Source organism: Pogona vitticeps, chromosome 7 (genome assembly GCF_051106095.1).
Source record: "Pogona vitticeps strain Pit_001003342236 chromosome 7, PviZW2.1, whole genome shotgun sequence".
Classification (NCBI taxonomy): Eukaryota; Metazoa; Chordata; class Lepidosauria; order Squamata; family Agamidae; genus Pogona; species Pogona vitticeps.
Genome location: NC_135789.1, coordinates 4,236,456 through 4,262,976, shown reverse-complemented (window position 1 = coordinate 4,262,976; position 26,521 = coordinate 4,236,456). Strand labels below are relative to the sequence as shown.

Sequence of the window (26,521 nt, the reverse complement as noted above, 5' to 3'; positions counted from 1 at the left end):
CATTTACTAGAAGGGTAAGGAGAGGCCAAGATGGCCCTATAGAGATGGCCATGGTTTCCAAGCAGATGGAAACCCCTGCTTTAAAACAGGTCTGAGGTTGGTCAAAGATGGCTCATTATGAGCTCTGGAGATGCCTCCGGTCACTACGGCACCTGTTCTTTGCTCTTTCTTGGCGATAGAGCGCTCTGGGCCTTTGAGAGAGGTTCCCCCCCCCCATTATTCTCCAAACCAGGGATCCTTTGTTGCTTCATCATAAGACCTGGGCTTTCTATACCTCTGATAGGTTTTGACACCTTTCTCGGGACCTACTTCCACATCCCTTCTTCTTCCTTGGGAAGGCATCAGAGGAGGGCAAAAAAAAAAGAGAGGCGGACGCTTCTTCAAGTAGAGACTCATAAGAGAGCTCTCACCAGGGTTTATTTTAAATCAAGGCTGGGGAAAATGAGAGGCTGAGGCTGAACCTTCCTTTCGGAGCTCCTGTTCTGGTTTTTTTAGGCTTTGATGAGTTTTCGGCTGTTCTAAGAAGCTGGAGGCTGAGCTAGTCACAGGAAAAGCTTCAAGCTCCCTCATGTTGGAGGTTTGGGACCTGCCCACCACGACCCTGTGTCCCCCCCCCCAAGAATTCCTCTGATTCTGAAGTTGGCCCTTGAGATGAAAGGGGTGCCTCATACTTGCTGTAATGAATATATATATTCTCATTGATGCTTCATCTTAATTTATATCATGTACCTCATCTTTTTCCAAAAATATCATGATTCTTGTGTTGGGGTACGACCTTCAGGTTTTGTAAATACGTAATTCTATTTGAAGGTTCCAGATCCCTACTTTCTTTCAATCGTCATTTCCTAACTTCACAAGTTAATTTATCGTTAATAGCTAGATTCCACATCTTATTATACCATTCTTCCAACATCAATTGATAATTATTTTTTTTACAATACCTTGCAAATATCAGTCCAGCTGCTGTTAACATGATGACAATTAGTTCCATTTCCCCCCTATCTCGTTGATTGTTTCCAAATGCATTTAACAAGGCTACCATCGGACATCTTTGTAATATGTGACCCTAGAATTTCTTTAATCTCATTAAAGAGAATCATCCATCCCTTCTGTCTCTCTTCACATGCCCACCACATTAGGATAGTATATTTCCATGAGCCTATGTATGTTTTCCATTGCATCTCCATAACAGGTATCCTTCGGGCATTCTGGGGGCTCCCCCTGTGAAACCGAAACTCATCAACATGCAACAGAATCTCATGTAGACAAAAGAAAGAAACCGAGACAGAAGCAGTGGGTCTCAGAACAGAAATCCTGTCCGGCTTCGCAACCAACAGAGGGAAGTTCTGCCTTACCTTCTGGATGGCCCCATCAAAGCTGCTGGACACGGCCGCGGCACGAGCCAGTTTGCTGAAGTCGGGCGCTCCACCGACATAGAGAGGCTCCTTCAGGTTGAGGGACGTGTGCGGCAGCTGGATGAGCCGGGGTGTGCACGGGGGGTGGGGGGAGAAGAGAAAAACACAGTGAGCAATTAGAAGATCCAGACTAGAAAGTCGTGTGTGGGGGGTGGCGGTTAATAAAACTAGGCCAGACCTCCACCAGGCTGGTCAACTCTCGGTCCTCCAGAGGTTCCTGGATAGCAACTCCCATCCCAGGGGTGGTTCGTGGAGCGAGCAAGTGTGGCCCCACCCCGCAATTTGGAAGTGGGTGCCCCCATGTCCTGATCACGAGCGATTTATGTGCCACCAGCTCTAGCTGGCAGTGAGGAATGGCGGCCGTTGCAGTATTTTGGTAGCATCTGGACACCCCTTGCTTCTCGCTTGCCAGACCCCCTCCTCCTATTCCCTCTGCTCTTCTGTTTCGCCCACCTGGGCCCAGCCCTGCCAAGAATCCCTTCGGTGAGCTACTCTAAATCTACTCGTGAGCTGAACGCAAGGGTGGCAGAAGCCATGGGGGCCAGCGTGGGGGGGCGTAGAGGGAAACGCATTCCCCAAAAATCCTTGCCTACCACCTACCCCCAGGCATTGCCTTGAGTCACAGATTCAAAGCCAACTTTTATGGTGTTAAAAAAGAGAGAGAGAGAAAGACTAGCTAGTGCTCAATGACAATAAAAATGGAAAACGGCGGAACGTTGTGCAAATGGAGAAAAGACAGAGAGGGAAAATAATGTTTGGATTTAATGAGCCCTTAAAGAAAAAGGAAAAGAAAAGAAAAGATAAAAGAAGGAAGAAGCATGTGCCCTACCAAAAGGAAAATCAATAGGTGGTTATTACATCAGATGGAGAAAGCAAATGGGCTGCAGGATAACGAAGCTAGTGTTGTGTGGAAGGAGGAGTGGAGAGACCGAGGGAACGTGCCAGGGTCAGGGGAGAGATGGACATGAAACAAAGAGCAGCGTTATACTTATCTTTACCTTACGGGATTTCTGAAATCCAAACAGCAGGAAGGAGGAGGAAGGGGGTGGAAGGAAGAAAACCAAAGGAAAACCCAAAGAGAGAGAGAGAAAAAAAAGAGAGAGACAAAAGATCAGTGAGACAACATCATCACACAGAAAGCTGCAAGGCTCAGCTGCTCCCTGTCCTCTCGTGAGCGGGCCATCAAGAGAGAAAAGGCACAGAACGGAGCAGCGGCGAGGTGGTCGGGGAGGACGACGGGGATCCAGTCCTTATAAGCAGGAGACGGCTCCTTTGCAAAAGAAGCTTTTAAGCTCAGAAGAGGAGAAAAAAGGAGAGTTATGGAGAAGATCAGACACAAGCCACAGGCACTCCTCTGTTCCCTTTGCGGGCCTGTCTTCTTGTCCTTCCTTTTTCAAATCTCCCTTCTCTCGAGTGTCTTCCCTTCCCGGTTTTAAAACGAAGAAAGAAACTGTCACCTCTCTAACCACTGTGGATCAGTCAGAAGGCCCCAGGGACCCAACACAGCAATGAGAATGGCATTATTGCTTACTGGGGATTTTTCAGGTTTCAGCCAGGGAAGGGGACCCTTTTCGCAACCACTCAAGCACCGCCATGGAACGGTTTCTGGGACGATCTGAGGGCAGGGCGGGGAGATGGGGGGCATCCATGTTTCAGGGGATACACTTCCTTACCGGGGACTCCCCCATGATCCGCTCGCCATTGTTGATTCTCATCACCCCTTTGCGTGCGTTTCTTTCCAGCAAGACACTGACCCAGGTGTTCAAGGGGACTGGCTCTTTGCTCCTAGGAAGAACATGGGATGTACGAGCATGAGAAAAAGAGGAGAACAGAGGAAAATCTCATTCACTCTATCCGTCGGAGATCTAAGCATGCTCAGCCCTGGATACAGGGAGATTTGCTTCTAAATAAATTTGCATAGTATAGTCCTGTCATTGAACTTAAAGGGAAAAGAGAGGGTCTCGGGGTGCTAAATTGTAGACAATATCAGGATCCTACACCTGCATCTTGTGGTCAGATGCACAGAATTTCTCTCTCTCTCTCTCCACATACACACAAGCTCACCCTGGGGTTGTTTCGGATTACTGCCCCCAATAAAGGGAGCTGATCTTACTTGATGACAGCTGCTCCTTTGCCCAAGTCGTATCTGTATTCGAGGTGTCCATCGTGCAGCGCCAGGGAGACAAAGTCCCCTTTGCCATCTGTCTTCTGCCCATTGTAGAAGATCATGCCACTTGGGCTCTTTGCTAGGAAGACCACTTCCATATTCATTTTGTCCCTGTATGATAAAACAGCAAAAACACATCTCTAAAAGCACACAGGGCAGTCGAAAGTCCCCCGGTCAGAGGCCACCCACACTCTGGTCATGCTGGCTGACCTCACAAGGTCTCCAGCCCGAGAAGCAACTGGGGCAAAGGAAAGGAGAAAGCAAAACTGGAGGGACGGAACCTACTGCAAGTCTGGCACAAAGGTCTGCAGCCCATTCAGTGCCAGGTAGGAGAAACCATTAAACTCCGGCAGGAAGGGCACCGTCTGGTCCAGTTCTGTGACTGGAAAGGGAGAGAGAAAAGTTGAGTGAACAAACAAGGGCAATCCTGGATTAGAAGGTGTGCCCTTTCGGCTTTCTGGACAGTGTTCTGGGAATGGCAGGCCCCAAAACTCAAAACAGTCTACGCCGCCTACAGTGCCAAGAAAACTCAAAAGAGTGCATGCCCACAATCCCCAAAACCCGAAAGAACACATGCCCACAGTTCCCAAAACTCAAAAGAGCACAACGTCTAAATGGTGAGCACGAATAGGCCCGATTTAGGCGGGTGTCAGATTACAATCAGCCAAGGAAACACTTGTGTCTTGTAATGTATGGAAATTTTTAGTCTCACTTGCAAACATGAGTGAAGATTTAGATGCCGAATCTAAGCCATTCGTCCAGATGGAAGTGTATCCATTATCTTATCCATTAAGATGATGAAACAATGCATTTCCCATAGTGGAACGTCTTCCCATCCCACACATTGTGGCTCAATTGTTCTTCTCGGTTCCTCCCCGGTTTGTTCACCCACATCCAGCCAAGAGGAGCTAACCTGACTCGCAGAACTCGCCTTCCCTCCCCATGGGGCATTCGCACTTGGCACCCCCTTCCGGCAGCACCAAGCAGGTGGCAGAAATGTGGCAGGGGTTGGGGTCGCAGGGGTTCCTCTCATCGGCGCAGGTTGGCCCTGAGGGGGGAGGAAACACAAGGGGATCCAAAATTGTATCCAGGACCACGAAGCCGCACATTATTTTCCAAGTTAAAAATGTACACCTGTGCCTTGCATTCAGAAGGCTAGCCTTTCAGGGAGGAAGGCTCAAATCATCCCTCTCACCCTTCTGGCATATGGAGAGCTAGCATGTTTGAGGGAAACATGGAAGCCAGCCTCTCCTCCCACTCCGTAACCCTGCATTTAGAAAACTAGCATGTCAGGGAAGAAAATGTAGGCCATCCCTGTGATACAGGAAACGAGGGAGCCAGCAGGAAGAAGTTAAGTCGCACATCCCTTGGGGATCTCTTCAGCCCACCTGTGTAACCGTTCAGGCATTCACAGTGGAACATCTCTGCCTCCTTGACGTGGCAGAGGCCGCCGTGGTGGCAGGGGTTGGGGTGGCAAGGGTTGTTGCCGCACTCGCCCACCCCGCTGCCGTACAGGACGTCACTGCCTTTCTCCCGCAGGTCGTACATCTGGTTGTTCACGTCTAAGAGGCGGATGCAGCCTTTCAGGCCAGTGGTGACCGAGGTGCGCTCGGCTACCCTGGAGGAGAAAAGACAAAAAAGGAAGAGGCAAAAAAATGAGCCAGGCCTTTCCCCTGCCCCCTTGAAGCCCAGGCACGACAGGATCAACGACAGCGACAGCGAGGGACCCCTTTCAGCCTGGGAAGAAAATACCATTTGTACGAAGTTCTAAGGGGCAAACACAGGGTAGTATTCAGAAAACGGGCACAGCAGGGAGGTCTGCCTGTAGCCCTTGGGATCTCAGTAGGAAGTTGGGAAGGCATCTCCTCAGATCCTCCTCGATCCAACAAGTTCAGGATGGCCTACATCCGAGTTGCAGCTGATCTCCAGAGCTTCTCATTCCCAGGGCTACTACGCCACGCTCTCAGTAAAGCAGAGGCTGTACGGCCTGGCTATAGTGCTTGCCCCACAGGTGACGGTCGTCTGAAACCCACACGAACCCCTGATGCTCAGAGCAGACCAGGTCTTCCATCTGGGAGTTGAAATCTAGACCAAGGCTTGCCAACCTTGGCTGCCCAGATGTTCTTCGACGACAGCTCCCTACAAAGCCAGTGGTGACGGCTTCTGGGAGTTTTTGTCCAAGAACATGTGGGGACCCAGGGTGGGGAAACCCCTGGTCTAGAACCTCGGGAGGATCATCCAATCTGGCCCCTTCCAGACGACTGAGATTCCAGGCCTCCCATTCAGCTAACACCATCAGTCCTGCCAGCTGTGGGTGCCGCATGCCGTATCCAGCCCATCTGGTACGTGTTGTGCTGGGTTAGGGACGCCCACCAGATGTTTTGGACTTCAGCTCCCCAAAGTCTTGGCCCTTAACTGGGCTGTGGAGGCCCTGAACTCCAAAAGACCGAGTGCTGCCCCAGCAAACAAAGCAGGAATAGTCAACAATACAGCTGAGTATAAAGCAGAGCGCTACAGATCCCCTTTGCTTCTATACCTGTGCCTTGGTAGGTGAGACTTTGGTTCCCTTCCAATTAAATGAAGAACCCCTGCTTGGCTATAGACTGTATGACATCAGAATGAAGGAGGCAGGGAAGATTAAGGAAAACACACTTCAAAGTCTTTAATTTTAAGTCTGCATTCTAACATCTTCATTGCCTTTGCTCACACCGGCACTCGTAATTGGTTTGCATTCATTTCTTTCAATGCACAGTTCTGACTGTTGGCAGTTAGCGATTTCCCCCCCCATATATATACATATGTATACATATATGTATACATATACATATACTACATATACACATACACATACATACACACACACACACACATATAAAATACATATAATACATATATACATACATACATATATACATACATACACACACACATATAGAAAATATGTATTATATTATACATATACATATATACATATACATACATATACATACATATATATACATATGTATTATTTTGTATTGCTTTGGATAAACAAATTCTGACTTGTGGTTTAAGTTCGCCATCATTACAGCCCTGCTGTTTGTTTGAGCGTATAATGTCTTTGTGGTTAGGCGGCGAGTGCTGTATTGATTACCGGCATTCTTTGTGTGTTTTTTTGGATTTTGTTCTTTTTTGATTATGTGGTTTTTCTAACCAACCTGATTGTTATGGAATATTGTTGCTTTTACATCCTCTCGAGAGAAACTGCTCTGAGCGAGCACGGAAATTGCTCTCCGCCAGAGCAGCCAAAGCCCTTCTTCTGAACTACAGAACCCAGGATTCCTTCTGGCGGAGCCATGACAGTAAAACTGGTATCGGACTGTGGCAACTATGTAGTATAGCTGCACTCCGTCTGGATAAGGCTGGTGCCAGGATGACAGACCATATAGCAGGGATGTTGGCAAGTCTTTGGGTCCGAGTCCCAAGTCTCAAGTCTGAATCTTTGGTCCCAAGTCCCAAGTCTGAATCTTTGGTCCCAAGTCCCAAGTCTGAGTCTTTGGCCCCAAGTCCCAAGTCTGAATCTTTGGTCCCAAGTCCCAAGTCTGAGTCTTTGGTCCCAAGTCCCAACTCTGAGTCTTTGGTCCCAAGTCCCAAGTCTGAGTCTTTGGTCCCAAGTCCCAAGTCTGAGTCCCTATGAAGAACAACCTTTTTCCCCCAGAAAAAAGGGAGAGGTGGGTGGGTTTTAGGTCGTGACTCAAGTCTGAGTAATAGGGAAAAAAATCCCTGAGTCAAGTCTGAGTCGAGCCACCAGTGTGATTTAAGTCCAACTTGACAGTGAGCCCCGTGGCTCATGTCCCCACCCATGCCGCTAGGAAACCTTGCATACCCTTCCTTGAGCAGCCTGATGGGGAAAAAAAAAACAGACAGATTTCTGCAATGGGTGTACAGAGACGGAGCGGGGGCTGAAAAAGGTGAGAGAGTCGCAGGGGGTTCCTTGCTTCTCACCCCCCCCTCTATCCCCCACGATGACTCACGCGGCTATTTGATCTTCCGGAGCCCCTCCGACAAAGAGGTCGGTGTCCAGGTTCAGCCCATCCGTGCCGCTGGGGCTCTCGCCGTGGACGGGCGGCTCTCCATCCACAGAGAGCATGCCGTTCCTTCGGTTGCGGTTGACCACCAGCTGGTGCCACTTCCCGGGCTCGACGGGGACCCGGCTCGTGATGATGCCTGTCCCAGAGCCGGTGTTGAACCTGAGAAAGAACAAGGGTGCACAAGGAGAGTGTCAGATTTTCCTCCAGCTGAGGCAGAAAAGGGAAGCCGAGGTCCTCAGGGCAGGGTTGGGGGGGGGGAGAAGAGAAAACAAAGAAGAGGTGAGGGAAATGGTGCAGAGTAATCTGAAGTTTGCATCTCAGATTGGTTGTGCGAAGTGTGAGTGTTTTCAGCAAAAAACCACTTTTGAACTTTTTTTTTTTTTGCAAGTGTTAATATGTGAAAAATGCATTTTATAATATTGTCCAGAGAGGAAACAAGTTCAGTCTAAACCAGCCATTTCCAACCTTGGGTCCCCAGGTGTTCCTGGACTACAACTCCCAGAAGCCTCCACCACCGGCTGCGCTGGGCAAGCATCTCTAGGAGTTGTAGTCCAGGAATATCTGGAGACCCAAGGTTGAGACCCACTGGTTTACACGGCCAAACCACCCAGGCCGTATTAAGTAGGGTTTCGAGGGCAGGCCTGGGATTCAGAAGACAAGGTTCTAGCCCCTGCTGAGCGACAGCAGTCTCTGATCACTTCAAGAGAGTCACTCTCAGCCCGACCTACCTCACAAGGTTGAGGTGATGATAAAGCTGTTGTGTGTGGGGTGGGGGGAGACGGTCCATGTAGATCCACAAGCTCGTGGAACCAAATGGGAATATAAATGTAACTCAACATTATGTTGTGCTGATTGGAGGAACAGTGTGTGGGGTGTGTCCCATGACTCTCCTCCTCCATTTTTCTTCACAATGACCTTGTAAGGTAGGTGAGGCTCACAGAAAGAGAGAGGGAGGGAAAGCAGCTGGCCCTCACCTTACCTTCTGTGAGAAAGGGATGGCCTCTCAAGCCGGCAGAGCCACTCACCTGAGCTCTATGAAGCCGTTCACCAGCGCCAGAGAGAGGAAGTCCTTGCCGTGGCTCTGCCCGTCGTACAAGAGGAGCCCGCTGAGGTCGGAGGCCCGGAATTCCAGGGCGATGCGCACCGTGTGGTAGGCCTTCATCATTTTGAACGCCAGGTAGGACTTCCCGCCGAAACTGGGGATGAAGTACCTGATGGCTGTCGCAGACAGGCAAAGACAGAGGAGTTTCAGATGGGAAAGAGGTTTATACATTTGTACGGGGGGGGGCTAGACTGATGTGTGTCGATCACCCCACCCCCCCTTTTGGTCTTGCACTCCCAACACATAACGAGATCTTTGCTGCCGTGACTTGCCAGAGTTGCTGAACTAACTACAAAACCCGGGACGGAGTCACGACAGATAAACGGGTGTCAGGCTGTGGCAACTGGGGAGTGTAGCTGCTCTCCGATGGGACAAGGTTGGCGCCTGAACGACGGATGGCTTGGAAATCTTAGGGCAACCCTATGAATCAGTGATTTCCACAAGATCTTATCCTTAATGGCCCTGTTCCGTTCTTGCAAACTCAATTCTGGGGCTTCCTCGAGGGAGTCATTCCATCTCACCTTGGGGGGGCTTCCTCTTTTCCTGCTGCTTTCCACCCTTTCCTAGCATGATCTCCACCTGAGAAAGCTGCAGCAGAGACCTTTTTTACCCCTGCAAATCCAGCCACCTTTGTCACGCTCGCGCATGAAATACTGATCCATAGCAGGCGCTGGTGATCTATAAAACGGAGGTTTGAGGCCCTTCCCACTGAATTTACATTCACTTACATTTCTCACAGACAGCTCCTCCCTTGCCAGCTGGACAGCTGCAGGTGAAGTCCCGGCCATCATCCTCACACGTGCCGCCGTGGAGGCAAGGGTGGGACTCACAGGGCCGGGCCGGCTTCTTGGTGGCCGGGGGTGGCCGCACCGGCTTCTTCCGGGCTGTGGTGGCCGGCGCAGTGGTCGCAGGCCTCTTGGTGGTGAGTGCGAGGGAGATTTTGCTGGGAGTCCTCCCCGGGTAGAGGACCCGGGGGGCGGCGGTGAAGCGGCGGGTCGTGGCGGCGGTTGCCGGCGCCACGGTGGTGGCTGTGCTGGTGGTCGTGGTCGTGGTGAAGAGCTGAGGTATCCAGTCTGGAAAAAGCCAAAGATGAGAAGGAAAGTTGGGGAGGGGGTGGCCCTGCTGAAAAACAACCGTGGAACTCCCTGCCACAAGAGGCTCAAACATGCATTATCAGTGTCAAGACTGCAGAATTCAAGTAAAGGAAGTCTATAGCGGATGCTGCACCTTAACCTGGAAGAAGCAAGGTAAATGAGCCTTGCGCTTTCTTATATTACCTTTTAACTTCACGCAAGGTGAGAACAGTGGTGGTGTTTGAGCTGTGAGTCGTTTATTTTATTTTTTCACTACCTCAATAGCCCAGCTTGTCTTCTTTCAGCTTGAAAGTGGGGTAAAGAGCCATCTTCCTCTCTACTTGATGCTTGACTACAGCCCAGCAAGGCAGGCCAGCCTAACGGAGAGAGAATGACTAAAGCAAGGCGAGCGGTGAGGTCTAAGGCTCACTGGGGACTGTAAACTGGGGACTAGATGTCCTCAATGCTAGCTCGGCATCCTCAGCACCACGTCAGAATGAGGCCCTCAAGAACCTCTCTGAGAGTAAATCTGCCCCCCCCACGACTAAAAGAGCCTTCTTGCAGTTACTCTACCTCACCGTGGCTCTCAAGGCAGCGCGTCTCAATCCTGCCACATGCTGGCACCCGCCTCTGAGCAGCCCCACTCTAAAAGGTGCTTTACGTCATCCCAGCTGAAACCTGCATACTCCCACAGCTCGAGAGGTGTCCTTCTCTCCATTAGGGGTGCCGAGACAACTCTCAAATTAAGCAAGGCATCGATCCTAATGTGAGAATTGTCCCTCTGTGCCTTTGCGGGGGTGAGATCAAACCCCGGGCTCGGCGGAGGATCAAAAGCGCCGGGAAGCCGGTGCTAATTAAAGGCAGTGCCGAGCGCTTTTTCCATCTTCCCAAAGAGATGAAGGAAGCTTTCGAGACTGGAGGGGGAGCCGATTCTCCCGAGGGAGTCTGGAAGAATTTGTTCGGGATGGGGCTGCTTTGCTACGGCTTCAAATAAAACCAGCATTATCTCTTCAAGATAAAAAAATGTCCTCTAAAAATCCTCGCTTTGGAGACAAGAGAGGCAGCCGACAGGATAATAACGCACCGAGGGGAGGTTTCTGATGGGCACCAGACCTGAATGGAAGCAGGCGGAGACCTCCTTTGAAGGGGGAAAAGTGTCACCAAGGCAGAAAAAGAGAGAGAAAGAGAGGGACTAAGAGGGAAACTGGGGCCAAGGGAATGATTTGGGAGAAGCAGACGTGGGAGGGGAGGAGGAGAAACGCACCAAAGTCCATGAATTTGATGTTCTCCTGCTGTGGCCGCTTCACCAGAATGGTCTTCTTCTTGGCCGCTTTGATCTGCTTCAGAAGAGCCCTCTGGATGTCGGCCGCTGTGGAGGTGGTGGCTGCAGATTCGCCCAAGGAAAGAAGGGGTGGGAGGCATCAGAGCCTCTGTATGGTCTCCCCCCTTTTGATACCATCGTTGAAAATCAAATCCTCTCTCTTCCCACCCACCCCCACCTTCTCCCAATCCCCTGCAGAAAAAGAGATCTAAAGGCTGGCACACCCTCCATTCCAGACCTTCCTCTGCTTTGTCTGTTTTGCAGAGTACAAGACACATCTGAATAGGAGGAGAGCCATCAAAAGGGGGGGGGGGAGAGCAGCTTTGAGCCCTTCATGTTCATGTGTGTCTTTTTCTTAACAAGACCCCACTGCTAAAGCAACCTTTCCTTGCTCTGTATGTGCCTCTCCTTTTCACCGCCTGACAAGACAGAGGGCTATGTTTAAAAACAAGCAAACAAACACGAAAAGTCTGCATGAACTTAATTCCAAGGACAAAGAGGCAGAGTTTCCCCCACTAACTGCAATTCCACTTGGAGCCACAGATTCTGGCAGAATACCGAGGAAACATTTCTGCATCCCCTCCCAGGTCCTCACCAATCCCCTGAAAGTTTAAACCCGTACTTCTGCAGAACTGGCAGATCTGGAGGAAGTTACTAAATCTGGGTGGGAATGGATTACAACCCTGAAATAAATCTGTGGGTCTTTAAGGTGCCACCGCCTGTTTGCTTGTTTCGAACGGTAACGCCCAGAGACGTGAGTTACAGTGTGAGGATGGGTCTGTCAAAAAAGGAACTTTTCCAGGGTTTGAGAAGCCATGCACATGTCTCGGTTCGAATCTATGATGATACCATAAAGAAGCGTAGCTTGGATGCCCTTGTCTGTGGCTGTGCATGCCTGAACTTTTCCAAATATCCCCAGGGTTTGTGAAAGGAGGCAGTTTTTCTTGGGATTAAGTGAATACATCCCAACAGGAGGAGGGGGGCACAGATCGCACTCACCGGGGTCGAAATGAGCCTCCACAATGACACGCACGGCATTGCTCTGCCCCAGGTCTCGCACCCGGATGCTCTTGAAATCCTTCTTGACGTCAGAGTTGCGGAAAAGTTCGTCCAGCTAATGATCAGATGGATGCCCCAGGAAAAAAGGGGGGGGGGGAACCGGAAAGGGAAAAGATTTAAGGAAGAGGTGATTTGGGGTTGCTCCAGACCACAGCTTGGAGAGATTGTTTCGCTGGATTCGGGCTCTCAGAACCTTTATGGCAAGTGACCTTGATGGGCAAGGAATTCTGGGAGTTGTAGTCTGAAACCGTATCTTATCCAGCCTCTCCTGTCCACATCACTTGAACGAATCCAGTCCAAAAACAAGCTAACTGGCACAGCCTCTCTATCTACACCTGCTTTTTTTTAACTACTTATTATTTGCACCTGCCTCTTCTCCCATAATGAGGATTTAAGAGGGCGTATTAAATGAGATAGAGCTGCCTAATTATAAGCCACCTCAACGATACTGTTCCTCATTTTAGGTTTCCAGGATCTTTAATTCTAACACATACACACACCTTTGCTTGAGCAGAGTTTGCTGCCTCCTCTCCCAGTTATGAGTTTCTCTGTCTGCTTAATCCCATTTCTTTATGATACAACTGAGGGTGGGGCATGTTTTTCAAGGTTAGGGTGCAAGAGGCTCACCGCACTTTCGATGCTCCTGGCGGTCTCCCCAAAAAGTTCCGATTTGGGGTCAGCCATCTCCGGCGTGTAGAAAAGCTCTTGGCCTTCCACCTCTTCCAAAATCAGGACCCCCTGGAACACTTTGGTGGCTGCAGGGGAAAGGGGGAGGTTGGAGAAGAGACAAGACCGAGACGGAACGGCTTCGTTATCTCAACCCAAGGCCTTGGGGAAGCCAACGGAAACAACATTTCGAAGAACAACATTGCAGCCCAAACAATCCAAGAGTGTTCAGTCCCTCGGTAGGATCCGGGGAGTGAGAAGATGGGAGTTTATGGGTTGTGCCAGCGTTTGGGGTTAGTTCGGATGGGTCGGGGAGGAGCGGCAGAGCTATGGAGGGTTAGTATATTGAGAATGCTCGTCGATATGGTGAGGAACCCCCCCTCCCCAAAAGGCACGGGTTTACCATACAGGTTCCTGCAAGCTCCACCCCGGATGGTGACCATCCTGAGTAACAAGAGAAAGACAGTTAGCTAAGAAGTAGCAGACACGTCGCAGACAAAGGTTTGGGCACTTCCATGCACAAAAGTGGAGGCCTAAAGGAACAGAAATCACGGAGAAAGCAATATGAGGAGGAGAGAGAAAGGGCTGGGGGACGTCATTGTCTTTAGGCTTCTTGCCGGGAAACCCAACAGAGCAGGAGCAAAAAAACCTGGGAAGGGCTGGAAATGGACAGTTACAGTCAGATGCGGATACAGCAGGATAGCAAACATCAAATTGTTATTAAGTCTCAAAAGAACTGCCAGAGTGGGTCCTCGCATGAAGTGCTGGGCACAGGCGGGACAGAAGCGGTTGGAAAATTTCACAAAGATTTTTGATTCTTCTCTCTAGGGATGTGTTTTCGGTTGGTTTGTTTTGTTTTTGGGTCTTTTCTGATTGGTTGGTTGGTTATTTCTCAGTTCCCAGCATTCCAGGGCTGAAGGCCAGTAAGACTTGAACAGAGTTTGAAATGTGCTAGAACAGTGTTCCTAATGCCAATTAAAACTAATAATTGTGTGATAATCAAGTTGACTTCAAGTTGACGGTATTGACGAAGTATAAAACAATCAGAAGTGGTTTGCCATCCCCTTCTTCCGGAGATGCAGCTTGCCCGAGGCTGTCAAGGCTGGATCTTCTCACGGGAGGCACAGAGGGGACCCCTGGCACCATCGCCAGGTGCTCCAGCCGAGCGAGCCACCCAGCCAGCTACAGGGAACTGACCAATGGCTGGGCATACCAAGGAGGAAGGGCCACTTACCTGGGCAATTGCTTCCCTCTGTATCGGCTGCAGGAGTCTTGCCATCAGAGCAGCATCCTAGGGGGGTGTTGTAACAGGTGGCTCTCTCTATGACTGGGGTGCCCACGACCCTTCTTTCTTCTGTCTCGTCATCGCCTGCAGGGTGAAAAGTAAGGTGACTGAGAAAGAAGCAAACATCTTCTAGAAGGTCTGAGTTCAGCTCCCGGAGTTTTCCCGGGAAGCCCACGCAGGAAGACTTTTGAGGGCCAGCCTTTCTTTTCTCTCTCTCTCTTTTTTTTTTGGACTTATATACCGCCCCATAGCGCTACAAGCACTCTCCAGGCAGTTTACAATTTTAATTATACAGGCTACACATTGCCCCCCCCCCCAGCAAGCTGGGTACTCATTTTACCGACCTCGGAAGGACGGAAGGCTGAGTCAACCTTGAGCCAGCTGCCTGGGATTTGAACCCCAGGTCGTGAGCACAGTTTTAGCTGCAGTACAGCGTTTTAACCACTGCGCCACGAGGCCTTTGTCTCTGCAAGGTTGCACAGTTAAAACTATGGAATTCACTGCCACATGATGCAGAGATGGCCGTGGATTTTTTTAAACAGGCACTGAAATTAATGGCCAATCTCAATGTCTCTTTAATTGGTTTTTAAATGTGACTTTTATATATTTTATATATTTTCAAATTTTTTATTTAATCTGTTGTGAGCTGCCTGGGGTCCCCTGTCGGGAGAAATGTGACATATAAATGATTTAAATAAAACAAATAAAACTAGTGAAGACAGATGCCTGCGTGTCGCTCTTCACTTTGCCTCGGAATATCAGGGATGGGGAAAACACGACACGGAGCATCTGCTCCCACAGGCACTGAGTGAATAAGACATTGGTCTAGACTGGCCTCCTGGGTGAGCCAGGATTGCTTGTAAGGACGACGAAACCCAACCCGTGACTGTCAAAAGAGCCGCTGCCTTACCGGCAGATCCCGTGCCGCTGCCTTCTTGGTCTCCGCTGGCGCCCATCTCTGGCTCCCCGCTGCCTTCCGCGCTGCCGGACTCGCTGTAAGCTGGCTGGCTGGCGGCAGGGGTGACCGGGGCAGTGGAGAGAGGACGAATGGACGTCTGGCGAACGCTGTGCGTGGTCCAGGACGTTGTGGCCGGGTGAGGGGTGGTGCCCACCCGCCTCGTGGCCGGGTGGCTCGGATGGAAGGCTTTGCCTGCAAAATGCTGGGAGCCCGTGGCGGTCTTTGCCGGCTCAGAAACTGGAGGAGTGGTTCGTGGGGGCGGAGGGAGGAGAAGGGAGTCCAGGGGCCGTAGCGTTGTGGGTGGCGTGGTGTGGCTGGAATGCATGAGAGACTCTGGAGCAAAAGGAAAGACAGGGGTTGATCAGAAATAGGCCAGGGACTTGCAAAACTCACCCTGTACTGCAGGACACAAGCCATGAAGAGGGCGCCATAAAACCTCTGGAGTACTGCTGTTTGCTATTGGGAGGAGGCTCCTAAGCATTCACAAAGGATGTTATTGTGGGGGGGGGGAGGAATTTAACACATATTACACACACACGCACACACACACACACACACACAAGTTCTAGCGACCACAATATGACATGACTTTTATGTCATAAAAAAGCAAAGCGTACTCCTTACACATTGTTCCATAGCACTTAAAGCACTCTCTGAGTTGTTTACAATTTAATTATGGAGACTACACATTGCTCCTCCCCCCCCCACCCCCAGCAAGCTGGGTACTCTATTTATCAGCCTCAGAAGAATGGAAAACTGAGGAAACCTTGGGTCCTTTTGACGAGAAAGGCAGGGTAAAAATATTTTAAATAAATACATTGAACCAACTACTTGAGATTGAACCCGCAGTGTGAATAGAGCTTTGGCTGCAGTACTGCAGTTTAACTACTGTGCCTAGAGACTCATGATTCAGATTATTTTTTTTTAAAAAAAAGACAAGTGAGATGAATTGACATTATATGCATTTTAACATTCCGGCAGAACAGCTGAGAAGAGAGAGAGAGAGAGAGAGAGAGAGAGAGAGAGAGAGAGAGAGAGACTGATTTCCAAATCACCTTTCGTATTTCAGACAACTCCAAACTCTACCCCATCCATCTGATTCCAGTTCAGGTTAATCCATCAGTTCGCGTATCACACACCAAAATCAATAAGATCTCATCTGGAATCACAGCTATAAATTTTCCGTCTTCTGTTTCCGGACAAAATAATACCTGACTTTCAGCCATTACAGGGGTCAAAATGTGAATATTTGTCACTAGGATGGGAGTCCTAGAGGTCTTTTGGCACAGCAGAATTCATAATTCTTTCCTTCTCTCCTGCCCTAATCATAAATCAACTGGCATCCCAGTAGCAACTCCCCAGATATGAGGTTATCCAGACTAGAGGGAACCTTGGTGAAGCAGACAGACCTTATCCCCTAAGTTGTCACATCTTCCTACCAAGACCCAAGGGTAGAGATGCTGGCAGGCGCAAGAAGCAACCTCAAAGGCTTATCTGGCGTCCAAAGGGTGAATATCTCTGAGCCCTACTTGTGAGGAGCAGTCAGAATCCTCTTTTGGATCAAGGCCAGAAGGTGGGTCGGGGAGAGACAGCACAGTTTGTTAAAAAGCTGCTTAGCTGCAGTCTGGAGGATGTCTTAAAAATAATTGCATGCCAACAAGTCTTGACTTATGGTGACCTTTTCCAGGGTTTTTTTTTAATAAAGTAGAGTGCCCCCAGAAGGGGTTTGCCATTCCCTTCCTTGGGGGCTGTTCTGGGACTGTGCATCTTGCCCAGGGCTATATGTCTTAGCTTGCTGTATTCCTTATGATCTCGTGCTGGGCAGCTGCCTTGCCTTTATCCATTGCTCTCTCTCTCTCTTTGAAAGAACAAGCCATTCTCACCAACAGCCACTGAACAATTTCTGAGGGTGACTACTACATTTCAGATTTCCCACTCCGTTCAGCAATGTCTTGATGGAACAGGATGGTTTCTCACAGCACCACTGAGGAACTCACCCTGACACTGCCCAAAATGTTTCACTTCTATGACTTTCCCTTGCCGGCAGGCGATGGTCCGCAGTTGGCACTGATCGCCGTAGGTGATGCCATCAGAACCACAGACCTAGGACATGTGTGTCGGGAGAGGAGTGGGAGAGAGACAAACACACAGAGAGAGGGCAGAGGGAGAGAGAGAGAGAGGGAGAGGGAGAAGAGGTGGTTAAATGCCTAGAAAGACAACTGGGCTATGCCTTTATCAATGCATCATCCAAGCCCCATAGAATTCTGGGGAGAGGGGGTGAGGAAGGCCGTAAGAAGAGACTGGGTAGGGATATAAAAATATTTCTGTCTTCTGTTCATATCAAATAAAATATAGGTTGTGTGAAATGGATCAGAGGCATCCATGGAGGGTGTGAATCAGATCATTTGGGTGGGTGGGTCTCAAAACTACTAAAAAAAAACACACCCTTAAAAAAGAGGCAGTGAAAATAAGGCCAGAGAGTTGAACATAAGCCTTACCCTGGTCAGGCCAGTCTGGAATGCTAGCCGGGCCGAATCAAGAGGAGTCAGCACCCGGGACAGCTCCATGGGAGCCTCTTGCCCCCCCCCCCCCGCGGCTGAAGCTGCTCCCAGACAGCCTCACCTCCGCCCTCAAGGAGGCTCCACCTCCTTCCCCTCCAAACTGGAAGCCTTCTAGGGACAATGCCGTGGCCTGACGCTCACAACCTGGTTGCCTCACCATGATTTTGTTGCCTGGTGGGCACTGTGGTGGCTCATGAGCTCCTAGAAGCAAGCAGCACCCATGTTGTTACAAACATGGAAGCCCCACATTCACAGAGGTTGGGTTGAGACAACCTGGAGCATCTCAGGCTTAGACGGCTCACAAGTCTCTTCCACTGGTGAGGGTTAAACGTTAGGGCTACGTTTATCACTAGCATTACAGTCTGAGTTAGGGTTAGAGGTAGCATTAGAGTTAGGGTTAGGTTTATCACTAGGTTTAGGTTTAAGGCTAGGGGCAGGACTAGAATACAAGCCCAAGATATGACGGGTCTTCCACCAAAATCTATCCCAACTGTATATCTACGCCAGCAGCTTTGACCAAATAAAGTACCCTCTTCCATAAGTGCTGTTGTCCCCTCTTTAGTTATATGGAAATAATAAAGGTCAGGGTTCTTGTGGAGAACAACAGAAAAAGCTTTATAGAAATATGCCCATAGAAAATAGGACATAAGCCGCTGGCAGGAACAAAACAAGGGAACAATTAAGAATAACAAAAGAATGGAACAAAGAAAGGAGACAGAAAGATGAGTGCAAAGGGGCTGGGCATCCTTGCAGAATGAACACCACCTCCCTTGAACAGCCCTCCCTCTTCAGCTCCCAGGAGATCTCCTGTCTCCGTTCCAGGAGGAGGAGAAAGAGGAGGAGGCCCTTCCCACGGGCTCTCCGAGTAGAGTCCCCTCTGCCCTCTTTTCTGGCATGTTCTCCTTCCGCTCACCTTGCTCATGTTGGCCTCTTGGCAGAGAGGAGACGGGCACTCGCAGTGGGCCAAGCCGTTCACTTCCACGCACGACGCCCCAAACTCACACACCATTTCGACACAGGACGAAGCGGCCGAGGGGTCTACGGAAGACAGAGGAGATATCAGGGAGGCCCTGATGCTGAACGGCTCCTGGGATTTACCTCCGCTTTGTTTGGCCCCCTTCTGCGCTTGGTGGGGAGCAGAGTTTGGAAAGGTAAAGAGAATAGTTGCTTCCGATCAGAGGATTTGCAAAGTAGTGCATTAGGATTATTTATTACTCTGTATTAAGAGGAAATTGTTGCATTACTTTTTGGCTGAAATCCTGATGCACAGTTACCATGAACGATGTCACCTTTAGACAGAAATTGGCATCAATTAACAGCTGTACACATTCTCCGCCGCACACCGGTTCACTCAGCCAGCATGCAACAAATATAAGTTAAGGAATGGATGACGATTTCTTAGCTCCCGACAATCGATATGTAAAAGGTACGCCACTGGTGTAGTGGCACAAGGTTTCAGCCGTTATGTTACTAATTCTTTTACACACACGCAAACACACCTTTGGACTGATAAGAGAATCACCTAAAGCTCCCTGCCACAAACTCTTCTGTCAAAATAACTAAAAAAAAGGTTTTGAAAAAAGCAACTTTTTAAAAAAGGAGAAAAAAATGACTTATGCCAATAAAATAAATTCATTTGCACATTTTGCTCCTTTGCTGTGCACGTTTGTGTTTCTGGATTAGGCCCAGGCAGTCCTTGCACAGCTAACTCGTATGTTAGCTACACACCTTGGATACCAACCCTACAAAAATAACTTATTACGGATGCTTATGTAACTGGCAACTTATTACTTCCAAGCTGTGATGGAGAGAAGTGAAAAGACTGTATCCCTAAATAAGGCAGCCTTTCTGGGTTCTTCCATCAACTCGGGGGGGGGGGGAGCCCCTCCCACCCCGGAAAGGACCAAAGAGCCTCCCCACCCCCCTCCCTCTCGATCTGCCCTCCTTACCTTTTTCGCAGCCGGACACCCCTAGCTTGCTCCCGTTGGGACACTGGTTGCATTTCATGCCGGTGACGCCCGCTTTGCAGGAGCACAAGCCGGTCATCTGCTCGCAGTCGTCGCGCACGGAGCCCACGGGGTCACAGTGACAAGCTTCACAGGGAGGCAACGGGTTGGGAAGAAAAGAAACCGGGTTGAGCCCCTGGGATAAACCCCTCCCCACACGCACACACACTTTGCAGGATCGTAGCACTGGCAGGAATCCCAAGAGGTCACCTCTTGTCCCAACCTCGCAACACCACCATCAAAGCACCTGTGCCGCCTGGGAACCTTTCCTGAGATAGCACTGAAATCTCCTTTCTCCTCATTTGAAGCGGCGAGTTTGCATCCTACCCCCGGAGAGCCCATACAGAAGAAATTTGTGCCCGCCTTTAAGTGACAGCCTTGAAAGCGTTTGAAGACAGCTTTCCCAAAATAATGCCTTGCCGGGGCCTCTTCTCCAACAGATACTCCGCTCTTCCATCTTTCTTCACAGAGCTTAACCTCCCCTTCTCTTTCTCTCGCTGCATTAAAGAGAGTTCTGCTCTTGAGAGCCTGCTGGGCAGAACCCGAGAACAGAAGCCGCTCGTCCTCCTGTTATTCCAGGTCAGGCTATTTTGTGTCGATCTATCTCCGCTCTGATCAGCTCTCTGGGACACCCGGCGGCAAGGGAGGCCTTTCCCCGCATCTTGACACCATGTCACTTGAATGGGAGAGGCTGGATGATGAACCTGCTATTTTACAGCACATGAAACAGCTTCGTTTGTCTGCCTGCCAGTCAGCCCATTTATTTGTTTGTTTGTCGTCCTTTTAAACCATGGGATAACCAGAGTTGTCTGGACACGGTACAACAGATTTAATAAAAGGCAAAATACCAATAGCGAGTACGGAACAACTACAAAATGAAGACTCAATGTGAGATGAGCACAGAATCATCATCTTCCTCCGGTACCGTCAAGTCAATTCTGATTCATGGTCACCCTTCTTTCAGGGTTTTCTGGGAAACAAGTTCTCAGAAGTGGTTTCCCCGTCTTGTAACCCACAAAGCTCTCCTTCAGCACCATATTGCAAACAAAACTATTTTTTTTAATATCCTGTCGGCAATTAAAAAAAAAAACTTGAGCTCAGTCCGGCTCCCAAAATCCTGACTGCGTGCACAAACGGAGGAACCTTTGCTATTTTCCCAAACTCTCTGATGCTATTTTCCCAAACTCTCTGATGAGTGTTTTAAGAGAAGGGAGGGGGAGAGAAAGTTATAAAACAAACCACTTATGGTCTAAAAACTCTCAATGGGGAGCGGGGGAAAAAAGAGAGTGTCTTTGGTTCCTTTTACAAAGAGTGGGTTCCTTCACAAAGGGACAGATGGCTTCAGAATGGTAGAGGATTCATCAGCTCCCTTCTGTCATCTGTTCCAACGGTTAATGAGTGATGCTATTAGAAAGAAACATTCCAATTCCCAGCATGATCATCAGCGTCTACTTATTAGCTCTTAGCGGTGTGTGTGCACGCATGTGTGTCTCCTGGCGCATGCACACTCACTCACACAGATTTTATAACTTCAGTGAGCTAAGCACCCAGAAAGGAGCTCCGGTGCCTCAGATCCCCAATCTGGTGCTCAACTCTGGGGAAATGGATTTATTTTATTTGTGTGTGTGTGAAAAGAGAAGTAGCCGGGATGGATAAAGCCATCTCCATTTGAGGATGGAGGCCTCCAGAACAATTCAGACCTGTCGCTCATGAGAGACGAGTGGAGAGGGGGAGAGGATGTCTTTATAATAATTTCACAGAGAGAGGAAGAGAGAGAGAGAATTCACATTTTCACTTGTTCGCTGTTCCTTCCCTCGATAATTCCAACCCTCTCTCTGTTTGCCACATTATCGATTTCTACGCTTGTGTCTCCAATGGAGCTTGAAATTAACACAGTTCTCTCCCTCCCTGCCTCCCTCCTCCGTTCACTTTCTCCTCTCCTCCTTCCTGCTGCAGTTCACTTCCGTGTTGGTCCAGGGAATAGCATGAACATGGATCCGTTTAGCCTCTCTGCGGCGAGCCTGCATCTTCTCTCCACCCGAATGCCCTGGCTTTTCTGTAGAAGGGCAGCAGGCCAACCTGGGATGTCAGACCAAAGATGTACGGGAAATGGAAGACGCCAGGAGGGAAATTGTCCCGAGCAAACGTTTTCAGGAGCTAGCAGAAAAATTCAGGAAAATGTTATTGCTGGATGATCGACCAGGTTATTCCCATTCATGGAACTGTAGCATCTCCCAGAGTTCAGCAAAACTACTTTGCTCCACTATAACTCCTCGAATTATGAAGCTAGTATATCCATGCTATCTTGGAGATTTCAATTGGGGGTCATTCTCTGGGTGGATCCAACTTTCCACAGCTGGCAGCTGAGGACAATGTCTCTTAAGACATGGCACCGGTTCACACTGTCCCCAGGTGCCAACGCTGATCTCTTTGTGTTGAAGATCTCAATGGAGGAGGGTACCACAGTGTGTTTGCTTGGCTTGGCATCTTTGCAGCTACCACATCATGCACAACATGGAGTTAAGTAGGTCTTGTTTTACTTGGGACATCAAAGAATGATTGATGCTGGAGCTTCTCTTACCATATATTTTTAAAAAAGGATATTAAAAAAAATATTTCTTCTGGAACTCTTTGAATCCCCCAGCAGGCTAACTAGGTATTCTTGAATGCTAACGCCCAAAATGTACCTTGAAATATCTTTACCAAGTATTGCATCTTAGTGACTTGTTGAGCTAAACCTTGCCTGACCTGGTAGCATCCATACATGTTGGATTACAAATCCCATCATCCCACAACCACCTGGACTAGATTGTGGCCGGCAGAGGCGCTTCTCCTGACTCTTAGCCTTACGGCACTTTTTACCACAGCAGTCCAGCAAACCTAGCCTTTCATTTAAGTCACACCCAGCCAGATTGTGGAATATTAATTGTTACAGCTGGAGACAATAGGCAGGATTAAATCTGGTGTTTGTGCTGAACATCTGGAAGAAGGAACCTCCCAAAGGGGGCTACTGCTAACATCTGGCAAGGTGCATGGCAAACCACTGTTATCGAAAACATCTGGAAATGGGAACATCAGGTTTTTCCTAAAGCTCTTCTTAACAGCAAAAAGGAAGTGTGGTCAACATCTGGAAAGCATTACACCAAATTTTGTTAATAGCTGGAGGGAAGGAAGGAGATGTTTTCACTCATGCTTATTAGAAAGGGACGGGGCCAGCTTCTTCTTGACATCTAGAATTTAAAGCTTCCATGAACCAACACGAGGCAGACAGGCAGACCATTTCCCTCTGTATACACCTCCAACCTGCTGATCAGGCATTGTGATTTCCTTCCTTGATTTTGTATTCAAGAAACATAAATTCTTGTCCTTTAAGGTAATGTACAGTGGCATAAGCTGGGCCTTCAAAACTGCCTACTTTAGTGAAATGTATTCCTTATTTTGCTGTGAAGAGCTAGAGAAAAAGTGTTAGCTCATTTCCTCCCAAAACAATACTAGTTGTTTGTATAAAAATCAACTGAAAATGTTTAGTCACTTACAAACAAGAGATTAAAACAATGTTACAGAGATGGTACAAAAGGCTCAGTATTTTAGAAAGAACCATTTTTCAAACTGGACTCTGAAGCCAAATTTTCATCTACGGATAGCTACCTGCAAGAACTTATCAGACAATGGTTGAAATCCAGTAGTGAGTCGCAACTAGATCAGACCCACTGAATCAACAGAACTTACAGTAGAGTTGACTCACCGAATCTCCGCTGACACGAGTTCCAACATCCTACTCAATTTCAGCCCCTATGTGTCTAAAAAATCCTAAGGAAAGGCCTCTGCTCGAGAGCAAGACCGAACAGAGTTCAACCAAGTTTTATTAAATATGGAATGTGGTCTCGCTCCCAGAAAGCAGTCGGTAAATATCTGATCCAGCGCTTCCCAACCTGGGGTCCCCAGATGTTCTTGCACTACGACTCCCAGAACTCTGGCCAGCTCAGCTCGTGGCAAAGGCTTCTGGGAGCTGTAGTCCAAGAATGTCTGGGGACCCCAGGCTGAGAATCGCTGGTCTTATCCTTCGGCCCACTTGTGTGCTGAACCACTTCGCAGATGTGGGGCAGGAGCGACAAGGGCCTCCCTTTGCACATGGGCCTTTTTCCGGTCCACGCCTCTAACCGAGCGGTTGCCGGTTGCGACCAAAGGTACTCACGCGTGCAGCCGCTCTTGCCGTCGGTGACAATGCCGCGGAAGTTCCAGAGGCCAGGTTCGCAGCGGTCACATTTCAGGCCCCCGACACCAGGCTTGCAGGAGCACTGGCCCGTGGCAGGATCACAACCTCCTCCATAGGAGCCGTAAGGGTTGCAGTGGCAGGTACCTATAAAAGAGGGGTGGGGGCGTGGGGTGGGGTGAATGGTCAAGTCCCCACAAATCTGCTAAGCCTGGAAAAGCCTCCTGGGCTCTCCAAAAATATACACACACACTCTAGTCCCCAAATCATGGGCAAGGAAGGGAAGTTAACAAAGAATACAAAAGTCCTCCAAATTGCTCAAGTATAGACCTCTGGCCTCCTTGGATTCTCCAAACTCCAGCCCAAATGGCCTATGGAAGAGAGAAGGATTAACCGCAGTCCCTTTGGATTCATACAGAAGGGGTGTGTGTGTTGCATTTTAGATAGTTGTGTGGAAGAAGGAACATCACATCCACAGGTGTGGCTTTCCCTGCCGACTGAAATTCCTTTTCCTGAACAACAACGAAAGGGGGCAGGAGTGCTGGATTCTTTTGCATCTGGTACCACAACCACAAAAGAAACAAACAAAGCATAACACACACAGCAAAACAGGCAGCTATTGACCCAAGAATAATACTAAAAATAGGCTAAAGAAATTGGGGGAAGCAAGAAGCTTCAAACAAGGCGCAAAAGTGACTGTAGCTTTTCTGTATTTTTTTTTCTTTCAAAAAAGGGGGTGGGTCTGTGGCTTCTGTGAAGAGATCTATTTCTCTTAAGAACATTTTGACATTCTTATTTAATTAAAGCACTTGAGCTCAGTCCTCAGCCAAAAAGAGAGAGAGAGGCTCCCAAAGCTGCTTACAAAGATCAATAATAAGACAGTCTTTGCCTTCAGGCTTACATTTTCATTGTTCTGCACAATTTATTCCGATTGTTCTGCTAGTCGTGAAGGTTTAGAGGGGTGACAACGGGAGCTATAGTACTGACAACACATTTTATTCAGCCTCATCTCTGCTTTGGGAATACGGCAAAGTGCCTTACACTGGCTGAAATCCTGTTTGGGCGGCTGTGCTGCATAAGGTCAGTGATGTCATCAGCCACAGCACAGTTGCACGAACAGGGTTGCCTGCCACTGAACTGAGCCAGGGATCCACCACGCCTAGTGTTATCTATTCCAATTTGGGGTTGGGTCTCTAGGGATTCAGGCAGAGGTCTTTCACATCACTTGGGACCTGGTCCTTTTTGGGAGAGGGGCTGGCGAGTCCCATGATTGGACCTGAGACCTTCTAGATGCCCATAAAAATTGCTTACTGAATTTTGTGTGAGTGTTTGTGTGTGTATGAGAGAGGGGGAGGGAGAGAGGCTTCCATGGCAAAAGCCTCCCACATGCTTTATTTGCAGCCATGGAAGCAAGAAACATTTTTATTTCAGTTTATTTTTAAGAAGGGAAGGTGAGCTTTTCAAATGATTTCTGTGTCCAGTAGCACATTTGGCATTCCTCCGGTACAATGGCAACTTAGGAAACAGTAGCACAGAAATAACATGAGGTTTCCTAAGGAGCCCTACTCATTTTCAAGCCATGCCCGGCCAAACTGCTTTGTGAGTTGTGACGGCCATCGTCTCCCCGAGGAGTTCTGCAAATTCCCAGCCAGTGGGAATCGAATGCTAAAATGCTAGCTGTGTCCGACCCTCAGTTTTGTTTCTCCACAGGAATGGGTAGAAGTATGTTTGATTACAGGAAGGAAATGAGTGGGCTGGCCCGAACAGGAAGCCGGTCTTTTCTGGGACAGGTGGTTGGAGAAGCGAGACACGGACGCACCAAGGCGATAGAAGTTACACTCGTCGTTTGGAGAGGAAAACGGGAGGTGGTGAATGATTACTGAATCTGACCACAGGGAATGAATTTTGATGCTTGCCACACATAGGAAGGCTTTGTGGGCTGGCGATTACATCGTGATTTATGCCTCTCACTGCAGCTGCAAGGGCACAAGCAGGACACGAGTTAAAGAGAGTTTTGATGCAAGGTGGGATGGATTTAAGCAGAGTGGGTGGGGGAGATGCAAACAAGGCCAACCTGACGGATGGGACGGATCCACTACCTGCCAAGAGCAATAGGGGCAGGGCAGTCAAGGGAAACAGAGTTACACCCACTCAGAGCACGGCTCCTGCCCCTTTTCTCTAGCTTCTGAAATCTTGTGGAACTTATGCTGTGTCCGTGTCTCGCTTCACTCTCTCTTTTTTGGACTACGCATTCCATTCATATTCTAGTGCATACCTGCAGCTCCTGCGGGTAGGCAAAAAAGACTGACTGTCATGGCCAGCAACTAGCATGAACCGAGATGCAATTTGGAATACTCCCCGCAGAAATTCCACTAGAGATCAGAAAAGTTACTTTTCTAGATTACAGCTCCCGGGATCCCCTGGCCAACAGAATCAGTAGCCTATGACAAAGATCCCAGGAACTACAGTACGAAGAGAAAAATCAAAACCCTTATGTTTCCTGTCTTGAACCTTTATCTCAGCCAGCAGCTGCACATGAGCAGAAAGCTTTCTTTGGACCAAAGGAATTCAAAAGTGACTACTTTGCAAATACATGCATGACTCTGTGACCCATTAGAGAAATCC

General features: G+C 48.9%; 1 protein-coding gene across 7 annotated transcripts in view; it reads right to left on the bottom strand.

Moving 5' to 3' along the window:
- The window catches only part of AGRN (agrin), a 192,721-nt gene that overhangs the window by 15,650 nt on the left and 150,550 nt on the right, over positions 1 to 26,521 (bottom strand). For all 7 annotated transcript variants that reach the window (XM_078379240.1, XM_078379242.1, XM_020782252.3 and 4 more), the window contains 18 exons: positions 23,879 to 24,043; positions 19,627 to 19,770; positions 18,591 to 18,715; positions 17,114 to 17,219; positions 15,069 to 15,449; positions 14,108 to 14,242; positions 12,835 to 12,962; positions 12,148 to 12,262; positions 11,092 to 11,211; positions 9,483 to 9,827; positions 8,678 to 8,870; positions 7,596 to 7,811; positions 4,971 to 5,200; positions 4,496 to 4,630; positions 3,868 to 3,964; positions 3,529 to 3,693; positions 3,089 to 3,200; positions 1,356 to 1,472 (listed from right to left, as the gene is read on the bottom strand). In XM_078379240.1, the coding sequence (XP_078235366.1) occupies positions 1,356 to 1,472; positions 3,089 to 3,200; positions 3,529 to 3,693; positions 3,868 to 3,964; positions 4,496 to 4,630; positions 4,971 to 5,200; positions 7,596 to 7,811; positions 8,678 to 8,870; positions 9,483 to 9,827; positions 11,092 to 11,211; positions 12,148 to 12,262; positions 12,835 to 12,962; positions 14,108 to 14,242; positions 15,069 to 15,449; positions 17,114 to 17,219; positions 18,591 to 18,715; positions 19,627 to 19,770; positions 23,879 to 24,043 (3,029 nt within the window). The remainder of the gene's footprint in view (positions 1 to 1,355; positions 1,473 to 3,088; positions 3,201 to 3,528; positions 3,694 to 3,867; positions 3,965 to 4,495; positions 4,631 to 4,970; positions 5,201 to 7,595; positions 7,812 to 8,677; positions 8,871 to 9,482; positions 9,828 to 11,091; positions 11,212 to 12,147; positions 12,263 to 12,834; positions 12,963 to 14,107; positions 14,243 to 15,068; positions 15,450 to 17,113; positions 17,220 to 18,590; positions 18,716 to 19,626; positions 19,771 to 23,878; positions 24,044 to 26,521) is intronic.